The following is a 15,616-nucleotide window of genomic DNA, read 5'->3' as shown; positions in this document are numbered from 1 at the left end:
AGCCCCTTCCGAGCTCGAGAGGAGGGCGGGTTGCGGGCCACCCCCTCTCCCGAGCGGTGACACCCGTGGGATCCTAGTTGGCGTACTTCAACAGGACTCCCACGGCTTGTGGATAACCCTTCCTGGTCCACATGCCGGGTAGTCGATAGGAGCCAATGCCTAAGGCCAATACCTTCCAATTCCTGTAATCAATAAAGTTGTGGCCTTTTTATGCCCATTAACCTTAAATAAAGTGTCACATGTCTTCATTTCACTGGGGGGAGGGGTCTCGCCACGCAATAGCCAGTCTTATTGATTTCTGGTATGTGTGTTTACCTAAAATTCAGTGGATAACAACATTGGTCTTTTTACCAGGCTTGTTTTTATAAGATGGGACGGGATGTGTCTGAATGAACAGTTTGGAGAAAGAACATTTTGAACATGAGTGAAATTCAGCTCCATTTTATTAGGAAATACAATACCACCACACTTTATTTGAAAAAATGTCAAACAATAAGATTGGTAAATAAAAATTAGAATGATATTCCATGACCTGCTTTGGATACTGAATACACCTGGGCAATTGTAAAGTTTCATCTTGATACCGCAAGGATGTTTTTATCATTTTCTGGCTATTTGCTATTTAATTTTTATTTACTACATTTATATATCACCTCCCCAACAAGTTCTCTGTATGATTTACATAGATACAGTCCTCCAGGCAGTCTACATATCTCCAACACTGAGGTTCTATCAGAAATATGAATAGTGCAATTTGCAACACGATCCTTCATTTTGGCAGGAAAAACCAGGAAATTATTTTGGGGTGGGTGGGGGGAAATACCTGGATATTCTCATACGAACCATAGGACGAACACTGCAGTTTAGTTATGTGCCAATATGGTGTAATGGACAGACTATTGGATTTGGATCAGGGAGTTCTGTGTTAAAATCATTGCTTTTAAAAAAAAGAACGCACAGGGAAAACCAAGAATGCCACAACCAATATAATGAAATAGGTGGCATATATTGCTTGGATATTTTGATCTTTCAGCCATCATTTGGCAAGAGGGCTGTGTCTCCAAGTGACACTCACAGCTGTTTGTTCTATTTCCAGAACCTTTGCTCAGCCATGAAGCTTAAAGGATGGTTTTAGACAGGTCACTGAGCACAAATGAGCGAAACCTTTCTGCTATGGTGGTTCAAGCTTTGCTTCCCCTTGCCTTCACTCCTCACAGGGCACACACAACCGTTCCCAAATTTAAATCTATCTTTGGTGCTTTGGTTTTTTTCAAAGTTCAACATTTTTGTACTTGCTTTTGTTTGTTTTTTACTGCCGAAAAATTGTTCCAAAAGGTGTGGGTGGTGGCAAGAGCTGCTTTTGTGACAGACACAATCTGCACTGTGCAATCCAGTTTCTGCTGAAAACCAGAATATCTATCTTGTGGCGGGTGGGGGTGGGGAGTACGGCAGAGGTGCTCAAATTGTAGTATGCACATTTCCATATTGGAGTTTACTTTTAAATTATGGTCTGTACACACCTTCATTCTCGCCTAAGCTTGGCTCACAGAATTCTCAGGAGAGGGGGGATAAAATGGGATAGATCCAGGAATGTCACTATGAGCTCATTGTAGGGAATGAAGCAATGCATATGAACGAGTCTGCCACTGCTCATATGAAAGAGCTACTGTGGGATAATTTTCTTTATTGTTGCATTAAGTATTTGTGACATTCTTTAATAATCACATAGAGGTAGAACAGGCAAATTAAATAGGGGTGGATGAGACAGATCACAAAAGCATGTAAGCAAAGGGAAGGGAAGCTAGATCAACAGGAAGAAAACGGAAGAGTAAAAACAAGACGTGAAATAGTGAGATTGTAAAGCCAATTCACACATTCCTGGTGTGGCTGCTTGAAGTGTGTTGCGCTCAGTATCTCCCTGCTTGTGGGGAGTAAGTAGTTCACGCACAGTCCACAAACTAAACCCAGCAACCACATTTACATTGCTGGGCTAAGGCACTGAAAACAAAACCCCATAGTCTTTGCGGCCTGTGCAGTAATTTCAAGCAGGTTTCCAGTAGCTGACACACACCTGAGTCAATTGGCCCAGAGAATGGAGAGAGAGAGAGAGAGAGAGAGAGAGAGAGAGAGAGAGAGAGAGAGAGAAAGAAAGAAAGAAAGAAAGAAAGAAAGAAAGAAAGAAGAGTGTGTGAGGTTGTGCACATGCATGAGAATGAGAAGTTGAAGAAACAGACAATAGGCAATCCTGACACAGGGGTTAAAAAGAAGAGAAATATATGGACTCCACAAAGTGACAACTGAGCAGCTGAAAAGAATGGCCAGGAAAGAAGAGTCAGCAAGAAATAAAAGAACAGAGATATGCATGTGCAGTTGAAGTGAGAGTTGACAAGCATGCATAGAGGGAGAAGAAAGGAGTGCATGAGAGAAAGGAAGTCAGGAGCAAAGCAAAAAGTGTGGGAGAGCAAGAAATGGAGTGACCCAAAGTTTCTCATTCAATGAACTGGCCCTTACTCCAGAATATAAGATAACCACAAAAGTACTCACAAAAAACAAAACAGCTTTACAGAACCTTAAAAGATTAACAGATTTGGCAACAGCTAGACCTTCATCAGATGCATGAAGACACATGAGTTTGTCCTTGCTCACGGACAGCCTCCCAATCAGCAACAGAATATTTGCCAAACACATAAATCTAGGCCCTGCCACAAACTCACTTGCTGCCTTTGCTCCCAAATCCACCCAGGCAACATTATAAAAAGCTGCCAATCCATGGGATGCTATTAGATTCCCTTTTTGTTGGTCCTGTTAAACAGACCAACATGGATACATACTCACAGAAATAGGCACGTTTTCCTCATGTTCCTACACTGTACTGCACCTTTGCTAACGGCTTGAGGAAGCATCACAAGTCAAGCTGGATGGAAAGCAGGGATGGAAACAAACTGAATTTGTGGGTGTACAGTCCTACAGTAGAGCAAGGAAGGAAGAGAAGCTCAGCAGAAAACAAGGGTAATAGGCAGCAGGCAGAAATGAAAGCAGCCAAAGAGGAGGCAGTCAAGCAAAAAGGAAGCAAATAAAACAGAGCAGTTAAAAGTAGCAAGAAGGTAAGCAAGGAGAAATGGCAAGGGACAGAAAACAGGATGGGACGCAGGAATTAGAGGCAGGGTGACGGGGGAACAGATGAGCAAAGAAAACAATGTGCTGGTCTCCAATTGGCGGGTTAGGATTCTCAGCTGGGTATCACCTCAGTCTAACAATGGGTTCTACCAGTGGCACACTCACAATTTTTGCTTTGCTTAAAAGGGGTTGTTGTCTTTTAAGAGGGGAATGAAAGGTTGAGAAAAGCAGAAGGAGACAGCAAAAAATAAAAGGGGTGAACAAGCGGAGAGAAGGAAAAAACGGTAAGATCAGCAGTAAGAAATGTGAAAGTGGGTCCCATGTTGCAGCTCAAAGCCAAGAACCCACTCTGGAAAATGTGGTTGAAACAGAGGATGAGCAGAGTCACAAGTAAGAGCACCAACAGCCTAGGCAAGTTAAGCAGAAAACAGCAAGGTACATGTCAATCCCTCTCATATTTTGGCATCAGATGTGAATGCTGTTAATGTGGGAGAAGAATTCAGAAAAAATAAAAGAGACATATCGGTCAGTGCTAGTTTTACAGATGTGAATGCAACAGGTATAAAGCTGAAAGTGATTTTAGCATGTGTGGAATGCTCACCCCAGGAAGGCTTGCTGGGCACCTTCTTTAGACATCAAACAAAACTAACTATTCCTCTTCTCACAATTAGCCGTTGGCTAATTAAACAATCTGTGGTCTCTACAAGTGTGGGGGGGTATTGTTTTCGTTTGTGGACATGTATTTTTGTGTTTTTATGTTGTGATTCTTGGATGAAGGGTGGTATAGAAATTTAATAAAAATAAATAAATAAATAGATGTGTGAAGACAGCTTGGGTAAAGGATCAGTTGCTGAGCAAGCAAGATCTGGAAGCAAAGTGAAGGTGAGGAGAAGGCAGGCAAAGGAGAGAAAGAGGTGCTGCGTGGAGAGGATCATTCTGCAGAACAATAGCAGCAACGTTCCCTTTACTGCTACCCTGGCATGAGTCCTGATTCAGCACCAGGCAATTGATAACTGCTCAAACCATGGACAGCCGGCAATAGCAGGTGCATTGCTGCAGGAGCTGGAGAGAGCCTGAACAGGTCATTTTCTCAACTAATTTCATCCCTAGTGAAGCATTTAAAAAGCAAGTGATTGAAAGAGAGGCAAGCAACTTGAAAAAGAAAGAGAAAGAGAGAGAGAGAGAGGAAGGAAGGAAGGAAGGAAGGAAGGAAGGAAGGAAGGAAGGAAGGAAGTAGTGAGTAAGCAAGCAAGATACTGTGCAAAGAAACAAAGTGAGTATGAAAAACTGCAAATGTAAGTAATTGCATATACAGTGGTACCTTGGTACTCGAACGACTTGGCTCCCGAACAAATTGGCTCCCAAACGCCGCAAACCCAGAAGTGTTCCGGTTTGTGAACATTTTTCGGAAGTCGAACATCCGACGTGGCTTCTGCAGGAAGCTCCTGCAGCCAATCGGAAGCTACACCTTGGTTTTGGAATGGTTTCGGGAGTCGAACAGATTCCCGGAACGGATTAAGTTCAAGAACCAAGGTACCACTGTACAAGTAAGGAGGTAACTAGCTCAAGAGGGAAAGAGTGAGCGAAACATGAAATGTGATGGGAAAGGCACACAAAGGAAAGTGTGAAGCAACAGTAGGCTATATAAGCAGCAGAAGGAAGATCAAGCAGCCAAAAGTAAGATAAAGATCAGTGGCAGAGCAGAAGATTTGGGCAAAAGAAAAAGATTGTGGGAGAGCAAAGGAGGCAAAGGATTAGAGGATATCGTGGTTGCTTCCAAATGACCTGTTTCCTGAGCATTGATCCTGTTTGGTTTGCATGGAGGTTAGGTGACTTTGCATCTGGTACACTTTTCTTACTGTAATATAGCACAATATTTTTGGAGAAGCTGGTTTATCGCACAAGGGCTCCAAATCCATTTTAATTGTGCAACCTGAATTTGCTGGAGTTTGAATCCCACCCCAAAATAGGGACAGTCTGGAATTGCCCAGTAAGAAACTATGCAAATAGACACAGTAAGGATGAACTGAGTGAGATGTAAGGCCTTCAGTTATCGATTTAAAGAAGGATCTTAACACCCAAGTGGCACTTCTCAGAATCGACTATATTTCCCTTTCCCCATATAAGGTAGTCTTGCTATGGTGGGACTATTTGACAGCATTTTTGTGGCCCTTTGCAATCTTGCTTATTTGAAACTCTTACTGGCTACAACTCATTTAAGCATCCATCAGCCTTTTTCGGGAGAGAACCAGCCTTTCTGATGCATTGCATGAAGTGTTCCTAGGCTTTATGGTTGCATACAGACTGTAGACACCCCTGCATTTGAGCTTGCTTGAAATTAGGTCTGTGTGCTGCCTTTAACACTAAATCTAAGTGTCTAAAGGGCTCCTTTCTTCTGCCCATTCACCTCCCATTTCTTTGCTCGCTACCCTGAAATCATCTGGAAGAGGCAGAGAAAGCAAAAGTCAAGAGTGATAGGTGAGAAAGCAGAATGCAAGCGAGAGAGAGAGAGAGGAGAAGAGGCAACCTAAGAAAGCAATCAAGCTCCAAATCAGGCACCTGCATATTTAACACACACTCACCAGTTTGGCCATAAAGTGGAAGGTGGTAGAGAAGACAAGTCTAGTTATTGTCCCCACTTTCCATTTATGGACAAAAGTAGGCAACTCTCCCTTCACCTTTATAGCCAAATTGCTAAGCATGTGTTTGGCAACAGACATGCAGGCCTGGCTCAGCTCCAAGTGAGCAATCAGAAAGCATGAGAGTAAAGAAAGGAAATGGAGAGCAGGTATGAAACACACAAAGGGATGGCGAGTGCATGAGATGCATGGAGATGGCAAAGCAAAGGGAGCTGGAGGGCAAAAGAAGACAGAGACCCAGCCAAGGTAAGAGTGAAGCTAGAAAGAAGAGGGAGAGGGAGAGGGAGAGGGAGAGGGAGAGGGAGAGGGAGAGGGAGAGGGAGAGGGAGAGGGAGAGAGAGAGAGAGAGAGAGAGAGAGAGAGAGAGAGAGAGGAGAGAGGGAAGGAAGGAAGGAAGGAAGGAAGGAAGGAAGGAAGGAAGGAAGGAAGGAAGGAAGGGAGAGAGAGAGAGAGAGAGAGAGAGAGAGAGAAAGAAAGAAAGAAAGAAAGAAAGAAAGAAAGAAAGAAAGAAAGAAAGAAAGAAAGAAAGAAAGAAAGAAAGAAAGAAGTAGGGTGATGAGGAGGCAACTGGTTCTCAACATGACCCAGAGACCCATGCTGTGGAACCCTTGCTGAAGCTAAGCAGGTGTGGGTTTGGTCAGCGCTTGGACTGCAGACCTCCCACATGTCCTGTCTTGAGTTCTATGATGAAAAGGGGGTAGAATACTAATAAAGAAAAGTGAGGAGCAAAAGGGAACATGGCACCATACGATACCAGTATCTCTACCCTCCACCCAAGAAGGGCTAAATGCAGCTCGGGGAGTCTACTTACATGAGAGTGATAGGGAGAGTGTGTTAAAACATTCTCTCCCCCCCCTCCCCCAGTGCATCTGCTCTGATCAAAATCAGAGCTGAGGGTTGGCACTTTTAGTGGTTTTTTTTGTTTTTTTTTTGTTTTGTTAATAAGCAAATCAGGAGATCCTCTCAAAAGTTGCTTCCAGATTGGTTTATGATGAGGTGGGTTCTGCTCATGCATGCAAGCTTTTTTGCGGGGACCAGATGCTGTCATTGGGACCAGAATGTCAGCCTTTATTGTTTTCCCCATATAATCTGGATTTGCCCTTTCCTGGGGAAAATCTGGTTTTGGGTTGTTGTTGTTGTTTTAAAAAAACCCACCACTATTGTCCACTCTATGTGAATACACTGCTTGAACTATTAAGCTCCTACCAGGAAGCACCCAGAAAGGGCAAGTACAGAAGATGAAAAAGATTAGACAAGAAAGGTGAGGAGTGGCAGAAAGACACAGAGAGAGGAAGAGAGAGAGAGAGAAAGGAAGGATGCAAATCAGCACAAATGTAGAGACCGTAGAGAAGGAGGTAGAGAAGAAGGCTAGAGAGCAAAGTCAATGAGAGAGCAAGATACATGCTAATGTTAGATTCCCATGTTCATTTTTGTTTCAGCAAAGCCGCTCACTGCAAGGTGACTTCTCGCCATCACTTTCAGTTGGCGGCCCTTTCTTCTGAATTGCGGAAACGAGAAGAGCCCGTTCCTGCCATTCACCAGGACCAGGAGAGTTCTTGACGACAAGAGGAGCAACCAATGATGCCTGTAGGAGGGGAGCAGGCTAGGGTCTCATCCTTTCATGTGATGGCTTGCAGGTATCACGTGACAATGAACTATGAGAAATCCTCAGCTGATACAATAGAGGAAGAGAGTTGGAATAAAGCGACAGAAGAAATGAGAATCACCAAGCAAGGGCGAGAAGGCAAAGACACAAAAGCAGTGGGAAAGAAAGCAAAGGCGATGTGAGCCAAAGCAGAGAGAGCAACAGAGAGGCAGAGGGGGGGGGGGGAATCAATGCAGGGGGCAGAGAAGGGAAGACAAGAGCAAATGAAATGCCAAGATGCTGACGGCCAAATCAGAAGCAATGCACAGTTATGTGTCTCTTTCCATGTGGCACAGCCAGCTAATTTTAGATGCTGGACTTCCAGGTCTTCCAGATGTTGCGGAGGGAGGAAGCCTTAATTTCTCTTCCCTCTCCCCCCCCCCCATGCCATGCTTTGTAACTCCTCCTACATTCCCGATAAATTAGAAGAACAACAAAAAGTTTGCCCACTCTAGTTTTTTAAAGTAAAAATATATTCTTGAGAATGTGCAGTTTCACATTTTTAACTGACTTAAATCTTAGCAACATCATCACTAAACAAATAAATAAATAAATGGCGTTTGCTTCTACTGCTAAATATTTGGGAATGGGCACAATTTTGCTGTAGAAAAGGATAATACTGTATTTACTCAAATGTAATGCACACTTTTTTTGGCTAAATAATGTCGCAAAAAAGATCCACTTGTCGCATACAAAACAGGCCTGGTTGCTAAAGCCGCCCAAAGTATTTGTGCTAGCTGTATAAAAGGCAATGCTGTAGACTGTGCAGGCGATTCGTTAATATTGACTTATTGTAAGTGGATGTATACCTCTGGATTTCTTTTAACAGCTTGCTGGATCTGTAATGACTTTTAGCCAAACACAATAAATAAATAAATGATTGATTGATTGATTGATTGATTGATTGATTGAATTAGGGTGCACATTAGATTTGATGGCGCATTTACATTCGCCAGAAAATACATTTTGGGGTTTCAAGGTTTTGAAAATTAAGGCACGCATTAGATTCAATGGCACATTAGATTTGCATAAATACGGTATATTTTTGAAGTAAATGTAGTAATAAAAATGGGCATCTGTGACCATGTACATGCCTGGTCCACCACTTTGACTATAACATATTTTTTAAAAAAAATAAGAAGAAAGGATGCCAGGGAGACTACTATCAGCCTTGATGGGCCCTGGCATGTCCATGCTTGCTCAAGTGCCGATACCAGTCTTCCTTCCTTCTCTCCCCATCATCTCCCATTCTCAGGTGGTCATCTGGAGGCCCCTGGACTTAGGCCCTGAGGTTAAGCCCTAGCTGCCCCACTTGTCTTCCCCCCATTATTTTAAATATATAAAGGTAACCTTGGGAGGCTATGAGTTTAAGTGGGGAAATGGATGGCAATGGCGTGGTGCAGGGACTGCTTAATCTGTTGCCCTCCAGACCATTACCCTGATCAGAAACCACCCACCTTCAAATTGCTTTTCTCCCTGCAGGGGGGAAAATAGTATTCCCCACCCCCACTGAGTGGACAAACAGAGGGGGGTGATTTCAAGCAAAAAAAGGGGTGTAGGAGGCAGATGAAACAGGGTTAAGGCATTCCCTCCCTCCCATTTCCTCACATATCACGTCTAATTTTAACCAGAAATAAAGAGGGACACGGGTGGCGCTGTGGGTTAAACCACAGAGCCTAGGACTTGCCGATCAGAAGGTCGGCGGTTTGAATCCCCGTGACGGGGTGAGCTCCCGTTGCTCTGTCCCTGCTCCTGCCAACCTAGCAGTTCAAAAGCACCTCAAAGTGCAAGTAGATAAATAGGTACCGCTCCGGTGGGAAAGTAAATGGCATTTCCGTGCACTGCTCTGGTTTGCCAGAAGCGGCTTAGTCATGCTGGCCACATGACCCGGAAGATGTACGCCGGCTCCCTCAGCCTGTAAAGAGAGATGAGCGCTGCAACCCCAGAGTAGGTCACGACTGGACCTAATGGTCAGGGGTACCTTTACTTTTACCTTTAAGCAATAAAAAGAGGACAGAAGCAAAATGGAGACCGCATGCAGGACAGAATGCAAGAGAGAAACAGAGAGCAGGATAAGAAAGGAGGAAGGAGCGTTTGCAAGCAAGTGACAGGGGCTCGAGGGAGAGCAGACAAGCAAAGGAGCGTGAGAGTAAGTGGCCAAGGAGGCAGAAAAGCTCAGCAGAAGGCAAATGCAGAGATGTGCCACAGTAAGCAAAGGGCTGGGCTAGAATCTTTCTTCCTTGTATTTTGGTTTTCTACGTGCAGGATTTAGCTTTTATTTTTGAAAGGGCAACGTTCAGTATCCCCCAGCTGTAGTCCGGGCCCTACCACACCACCCAACCTCTTCATCCAGCTACGTATGTTGAACCAGACCAAGTCTTTTGTGGCCCTTTAGCTTGACTTTCCAGCATGATCTGGGGCAAGCAGCAATGCTGAAAGATGACAGGAGGAGGGAATTATGGGATGAATGAGCAGAGAAAGAGTAAGCAGCAGGAAGCAAGGCATTGAGGAAGCCCCCATTCTGACAAAGTACTAAGGAGCCATTTCTCTTCCTTCCTTCCTTCCTTCCTTCCTTCCTTCCTTCCTTCCTTCCTTCCTTCCTTGAAAAGGCAAATCAAACTGCTAAGTTTATGAGAAGCTATGCATTGGATAGCATCCCCATTAAAACCGCATCATTTCAGGTCACCTGTTCTGCCCACTAAAGAAACTCAGATTAAATCCTCATTAAAGGCTATAGTCAGGAGGATGTGTGCTCTGTGCGTGTTTTTAAAAAATGAATCTTGGGACAAGGAACTGGGGAAGAGTACCAGAATCCCACCCTAGACCTACAGTAGTACCCTGGAAGTCGAATGGAATCTGTTCCAGAAGTCCGTTTGACTTCCAAAAGGTTTGGAAACCAAAGCGCAGCTCCTGATTGGCTGCAGAAAGCTCCTGCAGCCAATCGGAAGCTGCAGAAGCCGCGTCAGATGTTTGGCTTCCAAAAACCGTTCGAAAACAGGAACAGTCACTTCCGGGTTTCAATCGTTTGGGAGCCAAGTTGTTTGAGATCCAAGGTATGACTGTATTTTTCTCAGATCCTGTCTCTGCTTTCTGCAATTTCCACAGGCACTGCTAACATGCATTCAAGCGTCACAGTCAGAAGGATAAGGAACTTGGTTCTTAAAAAGCGAAAGTTTAGCATGCTGAATGCCGAGCCTTTGCACTTGCCCAGGGCAACATACAAACCACTCTGGCTAGAGGGAAATCCAGGCTCCACAGTACTGCAAGTTACAAAAATGAAACCAACCTCGTTCCGTTTCACCATTGGGGTTGGATGACCCAGTTTATCCCTCTCCAAAGACCAGCAGGGAAGTTCACGATCCTATGTTCCATGCTCGACCCCTGTAATCAACTATTCTTAGGATCAAGGCAGGCAAAACACGCTTAAAACAAGTCAAAGTAGTTTTGAGAGAGGAATCGCTTACTATGGTGTATGCAAGTGTCTTTTGTTCCACTGTCACCTGTGAACAAACAGGTTTGGCAGGGTTTTAAAAAAAAAACCTACCAGGCCTATTTAACCAGAGGCAAAGGGTGGGATGAAGGCACCAACAGCAGTGCTTTTCAGTTAACTCCAGCCTTGCTTTACTCCTGTCCTTCACTAAACACCCTTGCCAGTTAGGAGCTGAAAGCAAGCAAGTCTTCAGTCACATCCTTAACATACATATAAAGCACTCTTAAAGTCATATAAGAGTCATGCTTCCGCCACCCAAAGAATTTTGGGAACTGTATTTTGTTGGGGAGGGGCTTCAAACAACTCTCCTTAATAAGCTACAGTTATTAGGATCCTTTGGGGGAAGCTGCGTCTCTTAAAATGGTTTAAATGTTTGGTTTGGATGTGGCCTTCATTCCAGACAAGAGGAAGTAGGCAGCAACAGCAACAGAGGAGGAGGAGGAGGAGGAAGAGGAGGAGGAGAAGGAAGTAAAAGAGGCAGAGTAAAAGAAATTAGCCAGAATCAGGATTTTATTACAGTAACAAGGAAACAGTGAAAAAAAGAACAAGCATCTATATAGAAAGGTTTCCCTGAGATATTGCACTGTGAACTGAGCAGACACTGCCAGACACCCAAGCCCAGAAATACGTGGAAAGCAAATTGCTAGAAACAGAAATGGCTTCTGCTTTGGGTTCAGCCTCCTTCAGAGGAAAATGAATTAGCTGCTGAGATGCACTCCAGTTTTGTCTTTGTTCTGTGTTTAAACTGCCTCGTAACATTCCTTGGGACACAGGTGGCGCTGTGGGTTACACCACAGAGCCTAGGACTTGCCGATCAGAAGGTCGGCGGTTCGAGTCCCCGCAATGGGGTGAGCTCCCGTTGCTCGGTCCCTGCTCCTGCCAACCTAGCAGTTAGAAAGCATGTCAAAGTGCAAGTAGATAAATAAGTACCGCTCCGGCGGGAAGGTAAATGGCGTTTCTGTGTGCTGCTCTGGTTCGCCAGAAGTGGCTTAGTCATGCTGGCCACATGACCCAGAAGCTGTACGCCGGCTCCCTCAGCCAATAAAGCGAGATGAGCGCCGCAACCCCAGAGTCGGCCACGACTGGACCTAATGGTCAGGGATCCCTTTACCTTTACCTTTAACATTCCTTAGGCTTCCGCTCTGCATGAGTTCTTTAATGCCCCTTTGCTTCATCGGAAACTCCTTGTGTTATCAGTTTCTATGACTTCTTTTTGGATTGTCTCTTTTGCATTTTTAAATATCAAAATTTCTTTTCCAGCTATAAACATTCCCAGCTTGGTTTGGTTTTTTTTAAAAAAATGAATGAGTCAAAACCCCAGCCCTCAAAAAAAAAACAAAAAAACTTTTTATTTTATTTTTTGGGGGAAATCCAGGCAAAATTAGGTACAAGTCCAATGGATTTGAATGGGAAACCATTGAGCACATTCAGATCAATGGGACTTGGAATAGTGTGTAACCTAAGTTTGATGCAGCATTGGCTGAGATCCAGAAGAATGTGTGAATATATACATACATGTGTGTGCGCACACATCCTTCTCTATGCACAGATATGCAAAACTCTTGCACAATATGATGTGCACAGGAGGGTCCTGCAAAACAGCACCTGATTGTTGAACAGGTTCAACACGTGGCATAGAAGCCCTGCTTGAGTTCATTTGCTTTTTCTGTGTAAGGAAAACTTCCACTACTAAGCCCTGCACACAAAGCCATTTTGCTGCATCATGGCCATTAGATATACAGTTGACCCTTGGGTTACGTTACCTTCAGGTAACTTAACTTTTGGGTTGTGAACGTGGCAAACCTGGAAGCAAACTCTGTGTGCTTTGTGCATGCACAGAAGCGTTCTAGCGCACCGCGTGCATGCGCAGAGGCAGCACTTTTCTGGGTACATACAGACCCCTGGAACGAATTAAGTTTGTATCCGGAGGGTCCACTGTAGATAGATACACAAAAGAATAAAAAATAGGGAAGTAATATTTATAAAAATATACTGTGAGTTTCCCCTGGCTTTGATAAAAAAAATAGTCTCAAAGTTTTCACAGAAAAGTAAGAGGCTGGCTTGAGCCGCTACCTATCATAAGCTGATACCCAAAGCAGATCAGAAGTACAGGAGAGCACAAAAGAATACAGTATGAGTGCAGAATGAGGAAAATATATATTTATAAAAGAGCAACCAAAGAGGAGGGAAAGGACAGGGAATGAGAGAAGGAAGGGGAGAACTCCAGAGACAGATAGAGACAGATCAGCGCCAGATTTAGGGTGGTACGGGCAGATCCCCTGCACAGGGCGCCAAGCCAAGGGGGTGCAAAACTGTGAAGATCCAGAATTGAGAAGATCAATTTGGGGGTGCCAGTTTTTGGCCTTGCACAGGATGCCATATTACAAAAGGTTACCAAAGTCCACCCCTTGCACCGATGATTCTGAACCTCCGCTCGCTAAACCATATGGCAGATCTATAACACGAGGTGGGGGGGACTATACCCCAGGGAACCCTGGGAATTGTGGCCTGGGAGGGGCTTAGGAACCAAAAGCAGAGAATTCTCAGCATTTTCAAAACTACACTTCCCAGGATTCTTAGGGAAGCCATAACTGATGCACATGTTGTAGTGAAGGCGAATTGAAATTCAAAACTAGTCTGGAATCCGTTTTTGTTCTCACAGTTCCCCAGTCCATCTGCCAAACTCGAAGGGCCTGAGTATTCTTGGTTGAAGAAATACACTATTCTATCCTTGAATCTCCAATCTTCCTCAAGGTTCCATAATCAGGCGCCATAACTATTTAAACTGGTTTATGGTTGTGGTGGAAGGACACAAAGGAGATCTGATCTATCACAGAGAACTCTAGGGAATGGCTTTTGCCTAGGCCTTAGCTTGCCCCACTGCCGCGAAGTGAACTGGATTTCATCCTATGCACCTTGCCAATCCTGTAACCTAGCTGTGGTAGCCCGTTTTCAGTTTGCCCTTCATCTGAATTGTGTCGACCATCCAACTGCTGGCCTCTGCCCAACAGCAAAACACAGGAGAGGCCAGAATTTGTGAGGAACGACGAAGGCTTTGAAGAGACTGGAGGAAACACCTGAGCTGTCGTCATCTGACTGTCACCCAGAATTAGCGTCCTGCTGGTTGAGAGGTATCTTCACCGATCACCTGCCTGCCTTCCTCTCGCACACATATACACCACACACACAAACACACGCAAGGTTCTCAGCGCCAGGTCCCACCACCTGTGCCATCAGCTCACAGGTGCCTCCGAGATGCTCAGCGCCAGCACTTGGTCCCTCAGTATGGAGTGAAACGGTTGCATCCTCCTCGGTACAAGCTGGCCTGCCGGAAAGAGAGGGAACAGGCATGGTGAAGGGAAAGTTGTACAGGAGGAAAAGTCAAAATAATAGTACAGGAAGGAGTTAACAAAACAAAGCTACGTTGACTTCATAATCCTCATCACCTCCCTTAGCAAAGCCTATATGTCATGTAATCCCTCTTGCTATCTTCTTCTCTTCCTCTGGTACCTCCTACAGTTTTATTATAATAATTTAATAATAATAATAATTTATTATTTATACCCCACCCATCTGGCTGGGCTTCCCCAGCCACTCTGGGCGGCTTCCAACAGAATACTAAAATACAATAGTCTATTAAGCTTCCCTAAACAGGGCTGCCTTCAGATGTCTTCTAAAAGTCTGGTAGTTGTTCTTCTCTTTGACATCTGGTGGGAGGGCATTCCACAGGGTGGGTGCCACTACTGAGAAGGCCCTCTGCCTGGTTCCTTGTAACCTGGCTTCTTGCAGCGAGGGAACCGCCAGAAGGCCCTTGGCACTGGACCTCAATGTCCGGGCTGAATGATGGGAGTGGAGATGCTCCTTCAGGTATACTGGACCGAGGCCATTTAGGACTTTAAAGGTCAGCACCAACACTTTGAATTGTGCTCGGAAACGTACTTGGAGCCAGTGTAGGTCTTTCAAGACCTACTTAAACTGGGAACTCTGCGGGGACTTGTCTATTTACATGCATTATGTTTCTGAGCACAATTAAAAGTATTGGTGCTGACCTTTAAAGCCCTAAATGGCCTCGGCCCACTATACCTGAAGGAGCATTTCCACCCCCATTGTTCAACCTGGACACTGAGGTCCAGCTCCAAGGGCCTTCTGGTGGTTCCCTCACTGCGAGATATGAGGTTACAGGGAACCAGGCAGAGGGCCTTCTCGGTAGTGGCACCCGCCCTGTGGAACGCCCTCCCAGTCAGATGTTGAGGAGATAAGCAACTATCTGACTTTTAGAAGACATCTGAAGGCAGCCCTGTTTAGGGAAGTTTTTAATGTTTGGTGTTTTATCGTGTTTTTAATATTCTGTGGGGAGCTGCCCAGAGTGGCTGGGGAGGCCCAGCCAGAGGGGCGCGTCAAAAATAATATAGTAGTAGTAGTAGTAGTAGTAGTAGTAAAATGCAGTGTACGTGTCTGCATTGTAGAAACGATGTAGGATCCGCAACAAAATGTTGCAGTGTAGAGCACTCCTGTTCAGTATTCCAGCCATGCCCCTTTCCCCAGGGTATTCCATTCTTCCACCACCACCACCAGATTTCTACACTCTCCCCCAGTCAGTTTTCCATGACCACTGAGCCTGCTAAGTCCTAATTACCTCCTATCCGTGTGTGTTGCATTTCTACAAACTTTGGGGTTCCGCTCTAAACCATTCAATACCTTCCCTCTTCTGCATGGATGGCGCTG

The 15,616-nt window shown here is 44.8% G+C and overlaps 1 protein-coding gene across 3 annotated transcripts in view; it reads right to left on the bottom strand.

Annotated features, from left to right (window-relative positions):
* Nucleotides 1–13,029: 13,029 nt before the first annotated feature.
* Nucleotides 13,030–15,616, bottom strand: part of LOC309328151 (RNA binding protein fox-1 homolog 1-like) — a 41,225-nt gene continuing 38,638 nt past the window's right edge. For all 3 annotated transcript variants that reach the window (XM_081838148.1, XM_081838147.1, XM_081838149.1), the window contains exon 12: nucleotides 13,030–14,216. In XM_081838148.1, coding sequence (XP_081694274.1) covers nucleotides 14,172–14,216 — 45 coding nt within the window. In that variant the 3' untranslated portion in view covers nucleotides 13,030–14,171. The remainder of the gene's footprint in view (nucleotides 14,217–15,616) is intronic.

Source organism: Podarcis erhardii (assembly GCF_964252035.2).
Source record: "Podarcis erhardii genome assembly, chromosome: 13".
Taxonomy (NCBI): Eukaryota; Metazoa; Chordata; class Lepidosauria; order Squamata; family Lacertidae; genus Podarcis; species Podarcis erhardii.
Note: the sequence above shows the minus strand (reverse complement) of the source record. Positions and strands in the feature narration are given on the sequence as shown.